The following is a 22147-nucleotide window of genomic DNA, read 5'->3' on the forward strand; positions in this document are numbered from 1 at the left end:
ATGAGAAATTTGGGAAAGTGTAAATAGCAAAGAACACCAGGGCCAGTATAATCCAGGACTGAAGCAAGCAAACCGGAGAACTTGGTGTCACTGACACGGATGACGTGAAAGGCATGGAGGACCCAGATATTTGAGCTCAGGAGAGGGGAAGAAGGAAAATCCATTAACTGTCTAAGTCCTCATTTAGAATCACTGGATTCAAAACCATTTTTACAATTTTATTAATTCACGTCTTCATAAGACAAAGTTCTTATCCTCTGCTGCCAAGAATTTCACAGATGGTACAATTTTTAAGAGACCAAGTACATTTTTCCTACTGTGTCTAATTGAATTCATCTCTCCACCTATTACAATAATGAATAATGTTATATGCGATGATAATTGCCACACTTTAGGAAAGCCGTATACGTAAGGGATGCCAGCACAGTTTTCTTGCCAAATAAACCAGCTAAATAGTTTCCGAGCTGTGTGACTTTGATCAGACTCTTTAATCTCTCTGGGGTTCTGGTTTTTCATTCCAAAATAGAGATGTTAAATGTACCTACCTAAAGGTTGTTACTTGATTAAAAGAGTTAATATATGAATAACTGTTAAAATAGTGAATGGCATATAGAAACAAATCCATAAATGTAAGTTAAGCAGTCTGGGTTATTACTATTATTTCAACCAACTTTCCTAGAAGCTTGAAAGAAAATAATAATGTCATGTATTTCATATTATATAAATTAATTGTGCTTGAGTAGATAGAAAACTTTGGTTATTACACTATGCTCCTTTTAAACAATTAATAGTCAGATTGAAACAAATTGGAAGAAGGTTTTAGAGAAAAAGACGAGCACATTTTATGAAGACCCAAAGGCAAAGCCTTTATCAAATATATAGTATGATAGTTTTTATTTCGTACAGAAATAGAACCTCTGCCACACAGAGTTAAGAGGGAGAGGTGGGAAAAGAAATTTAATTTTCGCTGGTTACTTTTTGTGGAACGAATGCTATAAATAAATAAGATAAAATGGTATTTGAATGCTAAGGGACATAGGAAAAGTGCTTTAAGCTAATTTTAATTATTTTCTTCTAATAAAAATAAACAGACCCTCGTTATTCAAATGATGACAATAAGATAATAAAACGTATTAGCAGCCTTTTGGTATTCATGGATCTCATACTCATGACCATGGTTTTGTTAGGATGTCATCTCAGGAATCTAATTCCTTGTGAACTTTACTTCTTTGCCTGGGAAACCTGGTCTTTGATAGAATTTGCCAGTTCAGTGAATAGGACTAAGGGAAGAAGAGGACCTACTTATCTGGACAGATTTTGAATTTGTAGGAAGTCTATTTTCCAAGATTTAAATGTTTGACATCATGAAAAAGAATTTAAACCCCAAATGATCCATGTTTTTTCTGGATTTCAGTGTTGCTTGTGTGATTTCAGCAAAGCAGCTGTAGCCTGACAAAGGAAAATACAGACTCCAAGGTCACTCTGCTTGAGTCTGAATCCCAGCTGTCTTATTCACTGGCCACGTGATGCTAAATGTCTTAGTAACTTCTCTGTGCTCAAACTGTCTCATCTATAATGTGGAAATCACAGAACCTTTCTTGTGACTCAGATAATGTGCACTTAAAATACTTAGGATAGTTTCTGGCACATGATAAGATCTTGTTATCAGCATCCTCATCATTTCAACCGGTGGTTCTCAACCCTTGGTGACTTTTGCTTCCCCGGGGGCCTTTGGCAGTGTCTGGGGATAACTTTGGCTGTCACAACTTGGGGGAAGACTTCTGGCGTCTAGCGAGTAGGGGCTGGGGATGCTGCTAAAATTCCTGCAAGATATAGGATGGCCCCCGCAAACAAGACTCATTGGGCTCCCAGCATATCAAGAGTGCCGAGGTTGAGAAATGCCAATATAAGTAATTCTCTTGTTTGAAGGTCAAGTTTAAAGACCAACAAACTGGAAGTTCCTGGTGTGGCTCAGCTGTAATGAACTCGACGTATCCATGAGGATGTGGATTTGATCCCTGGCCTCCCTCAGTGGGTTAAGGTTCCAGAGTTGCCATGAGCTGTGGTGTAGGTTGTGGATGTAGCTCGGATCCCACGTTGCTGTGGCTGTGCCTATGGCTGTGGCCAGCACCTGAAGCTCTAGCCTGTGAACTTCCATATGCCATACGAGTGCAGCTCTAAAAAGGAAAAAAAAAAAAAAGAAAAGGCCAACAAACCTTTGCAAAATGTTGCAAATAATGCTGATGATCATAACATTAACTCCGTATCTTCTGAGCCTCTGTTAAACAAACTATGAATTACCAAAAATTAGAAATCTCCTTGAACGTATAACCTTGGGGTAGGAAAAAGTTTCTGAGGAAATAATAAAATAAATAAGGTAGCAAATGAGCCCCAGTAACACAGAGTAAGAAGGTGAAATAGAAGATTTGGGGGAAAACTAATGGGGCCAGGGACTGATTGGGAAAAAGGGAATTTCAAGATTTTAAGCCTCCTGTTTCATCTCCCACCCAGACTTCTGGTATAGATTTATAACTTTTTAGTTAATTTTGAGCTTTAAAAGGATGAATGAAGAGTTATCCAAAGATCCCATATGAGTTTTTGAAAGTTATAAAATTAATATTGCATTACACAATAACCTGTAGATTTTTGCCTTGAAAACATAGGATTCATATGGATGCTTTTCCATTTGTGAATTAAGTGGAGATCTGAGGCTAGAAAAATGCAGGGCATTGGATAATGCCAGTTATTAAAGCACTCTTATGACTTCCTGCCCTTATAACTTTTAATTAAAATGTAGTTGGTGGAGTTCAACCAGCGGTTAAGGACTGGGCATTATCACTGCTGTGGCCTAGGTTTGATTCCTTCCACATGCCAAGGACACAGCTAAAAAAATGTGGAGTGATGGCATTTTAGTAAGAAAGGGCTTCCATTATCCAATCAATTGTGAATTCTATAGAGATCTGTACTTTCAAGAGAACTCCGGGAAATTGTTGGCAAGAACTATTTTTTCCATGATGGAAACACTTCCTTAAGTGGTAGGGTAAAACATATTTAGTTCAGGAAACAAAGAAACAAACCAACATATGATATGTGGGGAAAGATACTATTAAGTCTGCCAAGTCACAGAAGGAAAAAAAAAAAAAAAAAAGAAAAGCAAAAAAGAGATCAGGAACTTGAAAATTCTAATTTCCATTAGATATACATATGTTTGGATAAACTTATAGCCATCATAAGTCCATGGCATGAATGGCTTATGGAAAGAGAAATCCCACTTCCACACATGATTAGCAAGACAAAGCACCCCTCTGCACATTTCCTTAGAAGACCTAGGGCTGAGATTTACATTCTCTAACAAGCCAGAGCATGCATGGCTGCAGATGGTATCAAGAGACTTCTTTAACCTTATTATGTTTCTGTGGACAGTACTTTCAATGTTATCAAACCTGCAAAGGTCCTTGGGTTTCAAGGAGAAGACTGATTCCTCCATGTATTGTAGAAATCTCCTGGAATGCAGCGTCAGGAGGCTGAGCTCGAGTCCTACCTCTAAAGAACTTCCTTTGGAAAAGTTTTTGCCTCTGGGAGCAATGTTTTGAGGAACACATGATGGGGTGTGTGAACAATGTCTTTTTACTATTTATTTTTGAAAAACATGAGGTAACAAAGAAAAAGCAAAGGTTTTGACAGCACACATTTGAGTCCACTTCTTAGACTTCCTTTTTATAATGACATTCAAGATCTCTGAGCCTCAGTTATTTCATCTGTTCAATGGGGGTGATAATTCATGCACCAAATAAAATATCCAGAAAAGTGCTTCATAAGTCTATTACTTAATAAGTATGATTTTTCCTTTCCTGTCCATGGAGAAGAGGGAGGACACACTTAAAAAAAATCTATAGCTGTGTATAAAAGTCTGACTTGCAAGATTAATACTTTAAAGCTGGTCTCTTTAGCACCTCTGATGGATGGATTTGTTTATGTTCATCTATGGCAAAACTGGAAATGAGCATTTTACCTGTAATATTCATAATGAGGGCCTTCCCATCTTGGCTCAGCAGTTAATGAACCTATAATCCATGAGGATGTGGGTTCAGTTCCTGGCTTCGCTCAGTGGGTTAAGGACCCAGTGTTGCCATGAACTGTGGTGTAGGTCGCAGATATGGCCTGGATCCCAAGTTGCTGTGGCTGTGGTGTAGGCTGGCGGCCACAGCGCCGATTCGACCCCTGGCCTGGGAATCTCCATATGCTGCGGGTGCAACTAAAATCAAACAAACAACAAGCAAACAAAAAAATCCATGATGAAATAGTCACGGACATAAAAACATCATTAAATCAGGTACTTGAAGATTTTCATTTGGAAGTGATTTCCATATCTTGATAATTCCTGGGGGTGATGCAGCTTGTTACCAGTTAGCATTAATGTTCTCTCTCTCCTCCCCGCCCCTTCCCTCCATGGTGATGGGTTCTGTCTGCTCACCCTCTCGTGTGTGACCTCCTTCCTGATTTCTCCTCTTATTTTCCTGACTGAACTGGGAGTTTATTCCCTTTTGCTTCCATGGTTCTACACATAGCACTTAAAAACATACAGCTCTGCTGTAAACATTTGAGTGCATCATATTTCACTCCTAAATTAGAAGTCTTTTGTGTTTAATGACTGTCTTCATCATTACTTTACGATACTGCCCTATATTTATCATGCAATTAATTACTCAATAAATATTTGATGAACATGCAACTTCTGCTATATATAATGTTTTCTTATCCAAATTCAACAACTTTGGAGTTTAAATGCTTTTTTTTTCTTTCTTTTTAGGGCAGCACCTGTTGCATATGGAAGTTCCTACACTAGGGGTCACATTGGAGCTGCAGCTGCTGGTCTACACCACAGCTCACTGGAAATGCTGGATCTTAAACCCACTCAGCAAGGCCAGGGTTCAAACCCACATCCTCATGGATACAAGTCTGGTTCGTTACTGCTGAGCCACAACAGGAACACCGGGATTTAATTTCTTACATTCCTCTAAGATATATATGCTACATCGCATATTTATAATTAGTACTCTCCAGATGTTGCCATGGGAACATGAGATCTTTAAAGTCAGAAGGCAGATCTTATGTATCTTTTCATTTTTACTTTCCCATTAGCTATTGAGTATTAGAGTTTAAAAAAAAAAAGACGAAAATTTCTGTAGCGAATTAACTAGTGTTCTATAGGAATCAGTAAATTTGGGTTAACAGAGTCCCTCTAACTGGGGTAACATATATCTATTCTTAACACTGAACTGATTTGATTTGTAAGGAGGAAAAGAGAGAAAGCTAAGATTTATTGAGAACCTACTATATGCAAAGCAAAGTACCAAGTGCTTTGTGCTTGTATTTATTGTGGACTTTTTTCTTTCAATAGTATTTGATTTGGATTTAAAGGATGATACTGTCCATGGGTAAGAGTTAATGTAACTTACCTATTAAGGTCACACTTACTATAACCCATCAAAATGTATCAACTTATGATAAAAACATTTTTCAAATAGAGTCTGAGTTTGTAGGTAGTATAATAAAAAGACAATTTTATATCTACTGGCAAAAGTGATGCACACTGCATCAATCTAATGAATTAATAATAATCAATGAGCAGTCAATATCTGTATCTTTTATTTTACAATAAAAGTTGGCAAAGCTAATACTTTTGGATCCTTTTGAATTAGTGAAAGAGTAAATAGATTCCTACATCTGGAGAAATGTGGTTGTAGCTTTGTTCTGATTTCTGTATCCAATGCCAGGTATCCATCACCTGGGGTGGGGTGCTATTTTGGTAAAATAGATCTCATTACTTATTTTCAGAAGAATGTGCTCTTTCAGACCGATGCTATTGTTAATGGAACTTTGATTTTAGTGAGCAAATGCCAAGAAAGTTTTTAAACACTCTGTTATCCTTCCCATCAATTTATATCAGCCAGACATAACATATGTGAGAAGTTATCGAAATTCTTCAGCAATAAAACTGAAATGATGAAAGCTTTGCTTCCCCTTAGGTATCAACCAGTATCAGTAACCAAGTTGTTTTCATTCTCTCTTTTTTATTGTTTAAGGCTGGAGCATATTACTCTTGATTCTTGCCAAGGTTCTATGGCATTATTGTTTGAGACTCACCAGATGTGTCTTTGATCCCTGCCCAGTAGGTACCCTGGCCACATGCCAGTCTGCCATTTATTCTTGTTACAATTTTGATTTTTTCACTTGTTTCTGATTCTACCCATCCTGTCATCTTGCAGACCCTTAAATTGACAACTTTGGGACCAAAGGGACCTATAATTTAACCTGTTTTAATTGGAACCTTTTCTCCCAAGGACTTGCTACTATTCTTGAGACACTTTGCTTAGGATATAAGTGATGCATAACTGTAATATATTATTGTCATTTTAGATGGAGAAGAGATAGGGAGAATGATGGGAGTATGTGGCTTTGGTCTAGTTTTCTCCCTTGTGAATCAGTCAAGGTGTCTGAACTCTAGTGTAAAATTCTCAGGCTCTCTGACCTAAATTGAATCTTCGTTCAGATCAGCATTTCTTGGGTCCTAGCTTTACTTTCCTAGAGGGTATAAGAATTTCAGAATGCACTGAAAAATTTGGGTAAACATTAATCTCAGAAAAATTCTCAAGTTAGAATTCTGAACAATATGGAGGGTAATCTGCTGTGAGGTATACCTCTCCCGCCCTTCAAATGCTAACATCAAGGACATACTGAGGGACTTAATACTGCCAAGAAGCTCAGAGGAGGTCTTGATAGTCAGAGGCTGGAGCTTTAATCACATGGGAAGGTCCTTCTCAACCAATTGCCATCTGAGGATAGAAAGCTAATTGAGCCAAGTCATAAACCACTGGATCTTCTAAGGTGACTCCATGTATGGGAGACGAAAAGAGTTCACCTGAGTCTGTGAGTGAGAAGTTAAATCCCTGGAATAAAATTGAAGCCAAGTTACACTGTGCCTGGCTTTAAGTTCCCGACTCATAATATCCTGTGGTACCCCAAGCTAAGATGTTAGCAAGAAAATAATCCTAGAATTGACAAGGCAGACTCATTAGAATTCTGGCCAAGCAAACAGGAAACCATTCTTTAGAGGCATTGCAATCATTCATACAAGATTCCCACAGAACTCCTTCGCAAATAACCCCCCCAAAACCTTCACCAAAGATAAGCTCATGCAAGAAAAATCACTAAGCAAGAAAATACTGTATATAAGAAAGACTTCGTTCAAAATATAAATAGAAGTGACAGAAATACAACTGTAGTGGAAGAGCTCCACTGCCATGCTATTTTGGGAAGATTATTTAGATAATTATATGAACATTCATAAGATCACATTCTAGTAGCCAATTTCCCTTTCAAAAATAATTAAAAGGCTAAACATTAGAGGATTATTGAAGAAATGATTTATATATACATATACACAACTCTTGAATAAACATTAGCATCCTAAATTTAAAGAGTTTAAATCAATGTTAAATTAAAAGGAAAACATTAATTTATTTTTTCTCTAAAAGAAAATATATTAAAGTATTGCTAGCATTATAATGATAGGTGACTTCCTTGATATCTTTATGCATCTTCTGTATTTCTCAAAGGGTCTGCAATGAAGAACAAGATTAGAATTATAGGACGGCAAGCAAGAGCCTAAAACTTGGAGAATTACACACAAGCTGATATTTCTGGAAGGCTCACCACTATACCACCAACGCTGCACACAAGCTGATACTTTTGGAGGGAAGGATGAATTCAGAAAATGGGCAGGAGTTAAGCCTAGAAAGGTAACTAAACGTCTCATTGAGAACAAGTCACTATGTGATTTTAAGAAATAATTCTTCTCTGCAAAAGTCAGGGGAACTCTTCAAGAAGTCTAAGCTTACAAATATGGACCAGATATATATTTTCAAAAATGCTCAGGCCTTACAGTGTAGATTTGTGAATGCAAAATAAAACAGAAAACCAGGCGGCAGTAGTAAACTTAGCTAACAATCATTGGGTGCCCCAAACCATGTGTTGAACACTTGATAGATTTTAGCTCTTTTAATCTTTGTAACAGCTCTGTCAGGTAGGAACTTTTATCATCACCCTCTTATAGATAAGAATTGAAGGATAAAGAACTTGCAAAGGTCATTCAGTTGGTATCTGGTGGAGTCAGGCTCCCATCTCTGGTAATCTAAAACCAGCACTTAGGCTCTTCCCCCAGCGCTGTGAGGGTGCCTTTCCGAGAGAAGGAGTGGGGGTGGGGCGGTGGTGGTGGTGGAAGTCAACTGGAAAACTGAGAGACAATGGATGGGTGGATCCAAGATGTTAACTAACTTCTCTGATTGATTAGATTTGAAGTAGGATTAAAGAGAGAAGGGAGTCGAGATAATTCAGGAGAGGCAGGTAGACTTGAATGATTTCACATGACCATTAGAGCCACATGGATGGACCCAGAAATGATCATACTAAGTGAAGTAAGTTAGAAAGATAAAGCTAAGTCTCATATGATATCACTTATATGTGGAATTTTAAAAAAATGATACAAATGAATTTATGTATGGAACTGAAACATAAATTTATGGTTACCAAAGGGGAAAAGGGATAGGGGAGAGATAAATTAAGACTGAGGGATTAGCATATACACACCGCTACATTTGAAATAGATACACAACAATGTCCACTGTACAACACAGGGAACTATGTTCAACATCTTGTAATAAGCCACAATGGCAAAGAATATGAAAAAGAATATATATATATATCTGTATCTGAATCCAATTGCTGTACACCAGAAACAAAGACAGCACTGTAAATCAACTATACTTCAATTTGAAGATAAATTTAAGAAGTAAAAAGTTATTCATTAGCAAAAACAGGAAATTTAATTCCTTTCAATTTCCAGTGAATTTTTGTATCTCCTTACATTTGAATGACTAAAATGGAATGAAATAGAAACAGCTTAGTCCTAAAATTCAATGAAAGTCATACAGGGTGCAGATCAGGATATGCCAGAGGTTTTGATTTTTAACAAGGGATGTTTGCCCTCCTGGTGGGGCCCAGGTTTCCTTTCCTAAGTGTGGGGATGGAGAGCTAATTGCCTCCTCCACAGTTGCTGCATCTAGTCTCATTTTACCTGGAGCTTCTTAGATTTGCACTAACAGGGGCACATATTGAGACTTTTCATTTTAATCGTAACAACACAGGACACTAACACTAATTGTTCAAATTTATCATTGGAAGTTTTTGAACCTGTACATCTTTAGCATGTACATCTTCATGATTAGATTTAACACTGAACTACTTTGCAACAAAAGCACATCTCTTTTCACGCCCTTTTGTATGTGAGATTAAACATCTTAAGATGGTCCTTATCTGGGCCTTACTATTGCTAATGGTTTTGGTATTTATGAGAATCATAGTTTCAGGTTTTGAGATGATAGCATTTTTTATATGAAATGCATTAAAATAAAACTGTAGGAAATATTTTCATGTTTATAAAGATTTCCCTGATTTAAAAAAACTTATAGGAGTTCCTGTAGTGGCTCAGCGGTAAAGAATCTGACCTGTATCCATGAGGACGTGGGTTTGATCCCTGGCCTCCCTCAGTGGGTTAAGGATCTGGCATTACTGTGAACTGTGGTGGAAGTTGCAGATGTGGCTTGGATTTGGCATTGCTGTGGTATAGGCTGGCAGCTGCAGCTCCGATACCACCCCTAGCCTGAGGAACTTCCATATGCTGTGGGTGTGGCCCTAAAAAGACAAAACAAAACAAAACAAAAAAACCCTACTAAGCAGTAAAGTTTATTTCTGTTATTTTTCTTAATAGCAGAGGCTCATACAATATTTGGCTTATCTTAGAGGTCATATTCCCCAAAAGTTTAGATTTCAATATTAATTGTCAAAACTTTTTCAAGTTTTGAATGACTGATTTCATGATAAAAGTCACCTTGCTAAATTACTGTTGTTTAAATTGGGTCCTTTCACATTCTTTCAAATACCATGTTCCCTGTTATAGAATTATAAAAAGGAGACAAAAATGGTAGTAGGCATTGATGTAACGTCTGTGCTACATTTCAACCGTGCTGGAAAAATAAGTCTTTGAGTTCTGCTGAAAACAACTTATAATAGAGATTTAGCCCTAACTTATAATAGAGATTTAGCCCCAGGAATATATGTCTATAAAATAGTCATGTTCAGATAAATAATGATTGGAATTTTGGGTGAATTAGAGGGTTTTAAAGGCTTCCAACTGCTGCATGATTTCATTTTGGCAGCTCAGATCATGTTCTCCAACTTGGAGATACCCATCCCTGATCAAAGCGATGAGAGGTCTAAGATCCCTTCATCCTCTTCGACTTTCCAGTGGGGTCCCACTAAGAACACACAGCATCGCTCTCCCATTCTTTGCCCTTTCTTGTCCTTAACAGCTTTCTTTCTATTACCAGTGGAAGTCTCACTACCCTCACAAATATTAATGATGGTTTGTTTATTCTGGGTGTTCAATTCCTTCTAACTGTGTTTATACTATGTTTTTACAAAGTAATCTTTGAATCCTTTCATCTGGCTGTGCAACTGTGTAGGCATCAGAGAGCTCCTAATTTATATTTCCTGCAGCAACCATTACCTGCAGCAACCCGCAGGGCTGAATGGTACCTGGGCACAGTTGGCTGCTTGAGTTTATTCTTGATGGCCATTCAGTCGCCAGTCGCCGGAGCCGAATTCATGCTGGAGAGTTTTAGAGTCAGTGCTTGCGAAAGAGGGGGAGGCAGGGAGGACCAGCTTCCCAACACCCTCCCCACCCAAGAATAGTCCTATTCTAATAATCTAAAGATGTGTTTAGAATTTTCAGTTGGCATGACTTTAGCCTTTATGGTTTCAATAATCTTGTGCCCTGTGTCTCTTTAAGCAACTCAACTCAGGGCTTAACCTGTAGGACTCACTTACTGACAATTTCCTGAGTTAGCAAGTTTCCTGTGACATCTCCCCTAATTTACAACTTTCTATCTTTTCTTCTTCGTTAGACAGTTTATATGTGTTCTAACCTTGCAGTCTGCCTCATAATATTTATTTTTTTGGTCATACTTTGTAATTTATTGAAATATAGTTGACTTACAATATTGTGTTAGTTTATACGGCAAGAGTGATTCAGTTTTATATATATGTGTGTGTATTTATAGAAACACACACACATATATATATGTACTTTTTCAGATTCTTTTCCCTTACAGGTTATTACAAAATATTGAATATTGTTCCCACCTCATAATATTTAAAGGGCGACTTTATTGTCACGGCGATAAACTCAAGTGAGTTCAACACTGGACACATCTACACTGAGCACAAAAGGCTGTACCTGGGAATGAGCAAATGCATCAACAAGAAACCAAAGGCCCTCGTCTTTTTTTTTTTTTTTTTTTTTTTTTTTTTTTTTTTTTTTTGAGCCCTAACCCTTGTCTTCCGGGTTGATCTGAACCAGGTGAGAAGTCGGTCGGTGGGGTGTGTGCAGTGCAATCAGCTTTGCGCCCTGGGTGCGGTGCAGAAAGCATGCAAGGCTGTGAATATGGTTCTTCTCAGGGCATCCCTCTCTGCTCCAGGCTCCGGGGTGGCCCGCGGTGCGCGCAGGTGCCTCCCAGGCCCTGTCCTGGGCGCTCTGGCGCGGCGCCGCCGCAGTACGCAGAGCGGGCCGGGCTGGGCGCGCGCGGGAGGCGCGCGCAGGACCGCAGCGCGCGCCCGCCGGCCCGCAGCCTTCTCCTCCCCGCACCCTGGCAACGCCGAGCGCCGACGCCCCGCGCCCCGGTCATGGGGAACGTGCCCTCCGCGGTGAAGCACTGCCTCAGCTACCAGCAGCTTCTCCGGGAGCATCTCTGGATCGGGGATTCAGTGGCAGGGGCGCTCGACCCCGCGCAGGTACCACCTTACGGCCCGGGGTGTCCCCACCCTTTTTTAAACCGCCGGAGGCCTCTCCCCCGTCACCGCCCTCCCTCCTCCCCACCCCCAGGCCTCCTCTCTAGTTGCAACGTTGCCTCCCACCCCAAAGCCCTTCCTGCGGTAGTTCTGTCGTGTCAGGCCTCATCCCTTAAAAGGTTTCCCACCATCTCTGTGCGGTGAACTTGCAGACCCGCCCCTGCAGCGCAGACCCACTAAAATTCCTACCTTGGCCGCCAGCAGGTTGCCTAAAGGAAACCCTTCCTTCTCTGTCTTTCCCTTGGAGAGGACGCCTGATACCGCACTCCTTCGAGGACAGTGCGCGTCTTTTCAGTCCCCTCCTTTTTATTGTGTGACAAAGACGACAGATTTGTCAGAATATGAGGCAGAAAGAGGAACAAAGCCAACACAGAAGGTTAGGAGAACACGGTAGAATGACGTCATCCTGTCATTAACTATTGAGAGTGTATTTAAGCTTCAACACCCTTGAAGGAGCTGGGAAAATAATGGTAAATAACAGCGATTTCGGACCAAAAAGTATTCCCATGTGATTCCTGAAAACCCTTTTTAAGGCACCTAGTAGGGAAATTCTTAGTTTCTATCCACTTGCGATTTGATGCATTCCCAAGCAGAAATGGCAGAGAAATGAAGAGAATGTATATAAAGAAATTTACTTTTCCCTTAAAAGAGCTAGACATTTAAACTTCCACAAAGGAATGGCAGTGATAATTAAGTGAATGTTAAAACATGGGAAAAGGGAGGGACATTATGAGAGTTTAGTTATTACTGTTTTGGCTTTTGCTGGGTGCAAAAATGCTTATTCTTGATTCCTCTGTGAACAAAATATTTTAGTGGATAAGCATAATTTAACCATGTGGCTTTAAATCAACTATTCTAATGTTAAGCATCCATTTGCCTATAGTTTTACATTTAGCGTATTTTCAGTTCACTGTACAAATATGTCACATCGGAATCTTAGTTCTACAAACTGGAGTTCAGCATTTGTGGATTCATTAAAGGACCCTTTGCTCCTTATCACTTAAAAGATGGCCGTGGTCATCTGACTCCAAGCCTGTTGCTGACAACGCAAGAAAAGGAAAGTTATTATTTACCTTCTCGTATGTTCACTTGTCTTTAATTTTCCTGCCTTCTCATTGATCTTCATGTGATAATGTTTCTCTTAACTTTCCTAGTCACTCTGTTATGTAATCAGGAATCCTTACCTTTCAGTCCCGAAGTCTGAGACTTTATATGACTTTCTTTGCTGGGTTAATATTATTTTTCTCTCTCTCCCCTCCTACCCCTGTATGCTGATTTCATGGGCTTTGGAACCAATGATAGAGGCTAGGCTGCTGGGTGAGGATGTCTGCTTGGCCCTGTTAGGATGTAGTAACAGGTTAGTTGAAAATGACTAGGATGACTGACCCAGGAATGCAGGGAGTAGGATCTTTGGACATTAGTCAGCCCAAGGAAGACTTCTTTGTTCCTTTTTCGGAGGATATGCTTTCTCTAAATAGTACCTTTTTATCTGTGGATTACTTTGCCTAAGAAACTCCTATTCATTCCTCAGTCCCAGCCTCACTATCACTTCTTTTGACCAACTCCTTTCTCCTTCCAGAGTCGCTATCCTTTTTCTCTGTTCTTGTGGTAGTTTATGCATAATTCTGTTGTAGTTCCAATGTGGTCGAACTGTAATGTTTTATGTCTTGTTGTATTGAACTCACAGCAGCACTGACACCTGACACTTCACTCTGAAATTTATCTCCTTCCTTGGCTTCTGTTTACCAACATGCTTACTGCTTTAAGCCCTGCCTCTCTGGTTCCTTTGCCTGGAACCAAGCTGGCTCAGAGGCTTATATCTGTCTTTTAAATATTCAGAGTCCTCCTAACTTTTTAACCCCACTCCTAGTTTCCATTACTGTTTGGATATCCGTGTCTTCCAGATTTATAGTCCCGTCTCTCTCTTAAGCTCCAGTCCTGATGGTGTTGCTCATCTGACGTCATCACCGGGATCCCTCAAAAGCAATTCAAACTCAAAATTTGCAAAATCGGATTTATGTTCTTCCCCATCTAACCTCAGACTTTTTCTAGAATTTCCTACCACAGGGAATGCCATCACAGTTCATTCAGTCCTGGAAAGTGCAAGCCAAGAGCTCCTTTCCGTCTTTCCCCTACATTCAAAGTATCACTAAGTCCTGATATTTTCTTTCTTAAATTTCTTTTGGAGGCATCTTTGTCCAACTTTACTGCTGCTATCCATTTTAAAATTATCTCTCAAATGTACTACTAAACTCTTGCAATCCTTCCACTCACTGTTTCCACAGCTCGTTGGGACATGTTCTCTGGTTCAAATAGAATCATGCTGTTCTCCTGTTTCACAGCCTTCTGTGAATTCCCATTGCTTTTACGAGGGAATAGCGAGCAAAACTTTTAATGTGTTCTTGGAAGCCTCAAATGATCTTTTCATTGCCTTTAAGCTGTGTTATTTTGTCCCTCACTGCAATGTCTTTCTTTGAGTTTTCTAATCATCCTTCCTCTGGAAACATGGTCTTTACCTGTTTTCCTCTCTGAGAGGAAGATTCTTTTCAACTAACTGACCTTGAGATCTCAACTCAAACATCGCTTTCTCATGAAATCTTTCCCAGACTCTCAAGGCAAGCTGCTCTTGTTATCTTATGTTGCACAGTGCACTATTCATTACAAATAATATGAATTTTGTAGAGATCTTTTTATGTTTACTTCCCCACCAGATTCTAAGCATTATAAAAGTAAGGGAAAAATTCCACCACAGGACTCTCAGCAATGAGCAGTGTCTGATTAGTTTTTGATGACCAGTAAATACTTGTTGCATGAACAAATGAATGAATTTTACCCCTCTAGGCCATAAGCATCTCATGGCCTTTTAGCACTTTTCAGAGTCCCAAAACAACGACATAATATAATGCTGACTATTTGTTATGTGAATGCCAAAGTGATAATTAAGACAGTTATTAATAAAGTTTGGTCTTAGTGCTGGTGAATGGATATTATTACTGTTTGTATCTTATTTCTTCATCTCATGGAACCTGGTCATTCTTTGATATGGAAAAGAGTTGAAAATGGATTCCTGAGACTCTTAAGTGCCACTCAGAGCTTAACCATTTTTCCATTGTTAAATCTGGCAGAAGGAATGATAGACAAGACCCCTAAGTTTTGAAATAATTTGGTTTCAGTTGGGACAGACAGAATGCTCTATTTTGAAAGAATCTTAGGCTAGACAATACAAGATTCAAAACCTAGACCTTTTCCTGGTGCCAATATATTATTAAGACAAAATTAAATAGTATGTGCATGTGTGTGTGTGTGTGTGTGTAAATACACATTCGAAGTTTAGCAATTTATTACTAAATTGTGAATTAAAGGCTTACACTACCACAGTTCCACTAATTAAGTTTTTTGTCTCTCTTTTTTTTTTTTTTTTTTTTTTTTTTTTTGCTAATGACGTTATTTTTGTAGAGTATCTTCTTCATAGACTAGAAGGTTAAACTTGATCTTTCTGTAGTTCAAGCTGTCCCTTAGAGCCTGTTTTGTTTTCTGTATTTGTTCTGTTAAAATGGCTATAATGAAGCTGGCTTAACTGGTGTTTCAAAGTTTTGATTAAAATTAAGGTTCCTTGTAAAATAGTCCTTATTTTATTACTAAGAGCTGGGTAAGCAGTAGCTAAAGCTCTTCATATAGTAATCATAACAATAGAATTCCCAAGGACCTAACTTCTGTTACATTTTAAATACATTCATTTTCTAAAAATAAAATTGTAGATTATGTGAAATTAAACTTATGGTTATTTTACATTATATCCTGATTATATCCTAATCCTGTAAGTTAAGTCAGCAAAAATTTTGATTCCAAGTAAAGTATTTAGTGTTAAAGGGTCTCTTGAACTTAACCAGAATGCATGATGTTTTTGCTTACATTTAGTAAAAAGACTAAGTGGCTTTATACTTTTTAGTTTGCAACTCTGTAGCTATTAGTACAGTACTAAATACCTTAGGATGAATGGGGAAGAATTTTCAGAAAGGAACCAAACCACCTTCCCACTGTTTGTTTTCTGTTTGTCTCAGGTGTTCTTTCATACCCTGCTCCTGACGCCTTTTTCTAATTTGACTTTTTCTGAAATTATGTGCGTTTTATTATTTTAATATTTTCCCCTGTATTAGCTTGTTAGTTATAGACTGTTTTTCCAGTACTGTTAGTTGTTACCTATAAGGTGTCAACATACAACCTTGACTTATTAAAAATAGTATATAAATTAGTATATTTGCAACTCACTAAAAATATAATTTATCTCTTTTTACTGCCTTCTGCCTTTTATATTGTTGTATGTATTAATTCTCTATATGGTGATATATATTTGTTCAGGCAACATACATTTATATTTACACATATATTTCCCTTTTCCTCTGTTCTTCTTTACTTTTTTCAGCTTCATTTTTTCATCTGAAATTATTTCCCTTCAACTAGAAGTATTTGCTTTAGTATTTTCTTTAGTAAAAATCTGGCGGTGATAATTTCTTTCAGTTTTTCTTTGCTCAGAATTATACTAATGCATATGTAATTGAGCATCCAAGTAATGAATATTGAGTATAAATCTATTTTCTACATAAAGAATTAAAAGTACATGGCATGACAGCAGTACAAAATGCACATTTCTCAATACATATAATGGAGACCAGAGAAAAACCAGAGATCAGCTGTTAGTTTTATTTTTGGTTCTTTGATGATAGTTTATCTTTCATTCTCTTGTAATTATCTTTGACTTCCAACAGTATGGCTATGATGTATCTAGAGGTAGTTTTCTTTGTATCTGACAATGGTTCATAGCACTTCTTGGATCTTTGACTTGATGCTTTTTGGCTTCCATATGTTTTGGAAATTTTTCTTTTTTTTTCTTTTTTTTTTTTTTTTGTCTTTTTGCTATTTCTTGGGCCGCTCCCACGGCATATGGAGGTTCCCAGGCTAGGGGTCGAATCGGAGCTGTAGCCACCGGCCTACGCCAGAGCCACAGCAACGCAGGATCCGAGCCGCGTCTGCGACCTACACCACAGCTCACGGCAACACCGGATCGTTAACCCACTGAGCAAGGGCAGGGACCGAACCTGCAACCTCATGGTTCCTAGTTGGATTCGTTAACCACTGCGCCACGACGGGAACTCCGGAAATTTTTCAACTAATTATCTTCAAATATTGGTTTCTTTTTTTCTTTTTTTTTTACCCCTCTCCCCTCTACTTGAATCTTAGAACATTCCTTATGCTCCACTTATTTCTTGTACTTATTTTTGTATCTTTCATCTTTTCTTTTCTCACTATATTCAGTCTCAATATTTTTTTCTCACCTATATGGCAGTTCACTAATTTCCTTTTTAGCTTTGTCCAATTTGCTGCTAATTTAATTTGAGTGTTTAATTTTAGTCATTTTTTTGAATTAGTGCATTTTCATGTGGTTTTTAAAACCAATTTTTAGTTCTCTGCTGCAATTCTCCATCTTATCAAGAATTCTTGAATACTTATCAGTTATTTTGTTTCCTGTCTGATAACCCAAATATTCAGATCTCCAGTGGGTCTTTTTTCATGTACCTTCTCTCTCAGGATGCTCACTAATTTATCTGTTTAGATTAGACAACTGATATGAAAATATTATGGATATAATCTGAAGCTCTGAGTGATACTGTCCTCCAGAAAGGATTAACACCCTATCACCACACCTCATTTTGCCCACCCTCTTCCCTCTGCCTCTGGCAACCACCAGTCTGTTGTATCTATGAATTCATTTTTTTAAAGATTCCACAGGTAAGTGAGATTATACAGTATTTGTTTTTCTTCCACATTTTGCTTAGCATAATGCCCTCAGGATCCACCAGGTATCAATATCAGGATTTCTTTTTATGACTGAATAATATACATTCGTGTAGGTATATACCACATTTTCTTTCTTCATGTCTTAGCTATTGTAAATAGTGTTGCAGTGAATATGGGGGTGCAGTTATCTATTCAAGATAGTGATTTCATTTCCTTCAGATAAATAGCTAGGAGTAGAGTTGCTGAATCATATGATCATTTTATTTCTTATTTTTTGAGGAACTTTCATACTATTTTCCATAGTGGCTGCACCAATTTACATACTCTTTCTTGATAGTGCACAAGGGTTTCCTTTTTCCGCATCCTCACCAACATTTGTTATTTCTTATAATTTTGATAAGAGTCATTCTACATGTATGAGGTTCAGGAAGGGTTGATTATCTTTTGCTTCTAGCAGACAAGTGCAAGGGTAGCTTACCTTAAGCCAGTCAGATGTTTCTCTGATTTGATGCTGGACCTACTTCGTTTGCGAGGGCTTGTCGTTTCTCTTCACCCTTATTTTTATTTTGTCACCCTTTAGGGGGTCTAACGAAAGGCCTCAAGTGTTTATTAGGATGTCTTCTTGTTGGGACCTGAACCAATCTCTAAGGCTTCTAGAAGCTCTGATGCTCATCTCAGCTTCTCACCTGATTACATAGAATTGGCAAATGCCTCAAGAGGCAAAGTCATGCTGAATGTTGGTCTCACCCCTTTATGTTTTTCTTCTGCATAGTGTATTGGCCACAAAAGTAATCCTTTCTTTGGCAGCTCCTAAAGCTATCAAACAAGTGTTGTTCGCTAATATTTTCACCAGATTTTCTACGTCTCAAAGAGAAGTTTGTCCTGAACAGGTTGAAAGATTAACAGCATAACAGGGGAAATAAAAAAAAGTCAATTTTGCAATATAATTAGAATTGTGAAAATATATTCATTTACCATATTACAAAGCTATTGAAGTGGTTACATTCCAGGTAATCTGCAAACTGTTGAGAATAAGAATTTATGTATTTATTTTTCCAGTTTTATCGAGATATAATTGACGTATAACAGTATGTAAGTTTAAGGGGTACAGGTTTGATACCCTCATATATTGCAAAATGATTACTACCATAGCTTTGGCTAATGTCTGCATCACAGAATATAATTACCTTTCCTTTCTTGTGGTGAGAACGTTTAAGATCTACTCTCTTGGGAGTTCCCGTCGTGGCGCAGTGGTTAACGAATCCGACTAGGAACCATGAGGTTGAGGGTTCGATCCCTGCCCTTGCTCAGTGGGTTAACGATCCGGCGTTGCCGTGAGCTGTGGTGTAGGTTGCAAACGCGGCTCGGATCCCGCGTTGCTGTGGCTCTGGCATAGGCCGGTGGCTACAGCTCCGATTCGACCCCTAGCCTGGGAACCTCCATGTGCCGCGGGAGCGGCCCAAGAAATAGCAACAACAACAACAACAACAACAACAAAAAGATCTACTCAGCAACTCTCATGCATGCAACAGTATTATTAACTATAGTTTTAATCACTATACTATTTAATAGTACATTATTGGAAGTTTGTATAAGTTCAAAAGATATTAAAAAGATTGGTTGTGTCATGAAAAAGTAATATTTTATGGAAAAACTGACCTATAATGGTTTTCACTATAAGTAAAAAGACAATGAAATTTTTTTTTTCTTTTTTTTTTTTCTTTTTTTGGTCTTCCTGAGGCATATGCATTTCTCAGGCCAGGGTTCAGATCCAAGCCGTAGTTGCAACCTGTGCCAGATCCTTTAACCTACTCTGCTGGGCCAGGGATCGAACCTGTGTCCTGGTGCTGCAGAGATGCTGACGATCCTATTGTGCCATAGCGAGAACTCCAAGAAGATATTTTTTAAACATAAAAATTAATATAATGCCTAACCTCAGTATCTGGCTTAGGAGAAACAGTATGCTATTTACTCCCTCCTTATGACATAGTTTAATAAAATTTGTTAAATGAAGGAATCAGTGATTAAATGGATGGCTTCTTTATAATATTTTATTTCTAGGGATGTAAAATTATCTTGGATCTTTCTGTTTTAAGGGCAGGAAGTTGGTAAAAATATTTTCTTCTTAATTTTTAACCTCTTCTTTTTAATCTCCTCTTTTGCTTTGCCTTGATTCATTCTTGGTTCCTATTCAGTGTGCAATGGGCACTACCTGACCGCTTTACATGCAGTTACTCACTTAATCCCCACAGCAATCCATTTTATGGACTTAGGAACAGGGGATAAGCAGAAAGGATAAATGACTTGTTCACGGTCAATAGCTAATGATCTAGGAATTGAATTCAGGCATTTGTCGTTCCGGAGGCCCCGTTTTCTCCACTATACCAGTGCTTCCTGATCTTTCTGGGAATAGACGTGAACTGAGGTGTTTATTAAATGTGCTGGAAATTCTGATTCAGTAGCTCTGAGTTGGAGCCCAACTCTCACTGTTTTTTGCGTCCCCTAAATTTCGGGAAACGCTGGGCTGGGTGATGCTGTTCCATCTTCATCCCTGGATCTGCTGTCCGAGGGTCTGCTGTGGGCTCATGTTTCCTCTAATCTGTCTTCCCAGAGCTCCTGGCTCCAGCCCATGAAACGACTCCTATGAGTTTCAACTTCCCCTCTCTCCTCTTTGAGGGTGCATCTAGAGTTCTGCCTGCAATAGCATTGAATTGGATACAAAAGGAAAAACAACTTGGTCTCCAATACATTTCCTGTTCCCTGCAATCTCCAATACTTTCTGTCCTTGGATTTCTGTTGGCTCCCCCAGTCCTTGCTTTCTTCTCTTCCAGCTGGCTCTCACATCCTGCCCTCCCCCCCACCCCCCACCCCGTGTTCGTGTTTTTTTCATTAGCTCTGAACTCCTCCAAGTCCTCTGGCTTTCTCCGGGCTGTAACTTTCCCTCATCCTTTCTTCTTTTCCTCATTTTCCTCTTCCAAGTGTAGCTTTTATTTATTTATTTATTTTTATTTTTCCCTCATCAAGCCAGTGGCTAGACTCTGCAGACCCGAGCCTTGATGGGTCACTGATGGTAGCTGATGGTATTTCAAAGAGATAAGGTGAACGCATTGTATTTGGGAAATACCATTTTAGCAGAAATTCTGATTGGAAAGTGATTATCCAGCCTGCTTGAAGACCTAGCAGTAAAAACTAGGAAGCCCAGTTTTTCCTGGTCTCAGTCGTGTTAGTCTGAGTAGGAGATGCAAATTGGCTGCTACCCGCGTGGGTCGTATTTAACCTCTGGAAACATTTCATTTGGTCGAGATTACACTTAAATACGTATAAATATCTTAAATAGGGTTTGCACTCCTCATGCATATACTTAGCTCCCTCAGGCATCCAACTTATCTTCCTGTGTGTATGGCTATGTGAGTCTATGGTCCTTTCTGGACAATTACTTGGAGATACTTTAATGAGACCATCCAGGACATTTCTGAGCACTGGCACATCTTTCAACAGTGTAGAGCCTAATCATGATCATTCACCCGGCAGGAAGCTGTCTTTAAATTACCAGAAGCTCGCCATTCTCGCTTTGGGACTGTCTTCCTTTTCTTAGTGATCAGAATTCATTCCTAAATGAACACTCGGATGTGTTGGGATTTCGTCCCCTGGATATAGCCATATTTAAAAGCCCATTTTTCTGTTCTTTTCTTATCGAAAATAATACTGATTACCAGATCTTATTCTTAAACATTCATTTTGAAATCAGACTGATTTTTACTTGATTTTACTCGAGGATAATTTTTAAAGTTGTTCTAGTTCAGAGAGGTGTATATTTCAAACTGTTTTTGAAATGCGGTTTCTGTAAAAGCCAAGTAATAACAAGAATGGGAAGTCTCTCTGAAAAATATAAAATATAAGCAAAGATGGTAGTTTCTAGGCAGTGATGGAAGGGCCAGAGCTGTGAGTTCCCATTAAGGAGGAACTGATACTTCTTTCAAAGGAAGAGCTGTGCCCTGGCTCTGATACTTGCCAGGTGGTGAGGACATGTCAGGGCAGGAGGGCAGAGTGTCATGGGACCTGGAACCACTGGAGATTCTGTCTGGGGGCTCAGCCCAGGGCACATTTTCATTCTTCATTGCTCTGCTCTTCTGAAAGCTCATGTCTTGGTTTTGCCTTTTATTTGGATCGCTACCCGCCTCTCCCTCCCCACACCACAACCACCCCAGTCCAGTCCTTTCTTGTGATTCAATTAAAAACACAAGCCAGTACATTTGTTCTAATTCAGTGCCAGGGGAGTTAGGGATGACGATCGTAGTCTTTCCAGCGAAGGTGGATTTCAGGTCAAGTGGGATCCAGGTAGGCATTCCTGGTCAGAATAAGATAATTGAAAGCAGAATTAAGA

The 22147-nt window shown here is 38.8% G+C and overlaps 1 protein-coding gene across 4 annotated transcripts in view; it reads left to right on the forward strand.

Annotated features, from left to right (window-relative positions):
• HMGCLL1 (3-hydroxymethyl-3-methylglutaryl-CoA lyase like 1) overlaps positions 11676-22147 on the forward strand; it is a 187518-nt gene continuing 177046 nt past the window's right edge. For 2 of the 4 annotated variants that reach the window (XR_002345636.1, XM_021098511.1), the window contains exon 1: positions 11685-11910. Coding sequence is in view for 3 of the 4 variants with exons in the window: in XM_021098511.1 (XP_020954170.1) it covers positions 11803-11910 (108 nt within the window). In the remaining variant the exon portion in view is untranslated. Of the gene's footprint in view, positions 11911-22147 lie in introns of all 4 variants that reach the window. The other 2 variants (XM_003356605.4, XM_021098510.1) reach the window with 2 other exon arrangements.

The sequence above is a fragment of the Sus scrofa genome, chromosome 7 (genome assembly GCF_000003025.6).
Source record: "Sus scrofa isolate TJ Tabasco breed Duroc chromosome 7, Sscrofa11.1, whole genome shotgun sequence".
NCBI classification, from domain to species: domain Eukaryota; kingdom Metazoa; phylum Chordata; class Mammalia; order Artiodactyla; family Suidae; genus Sus; species Sus scrofa.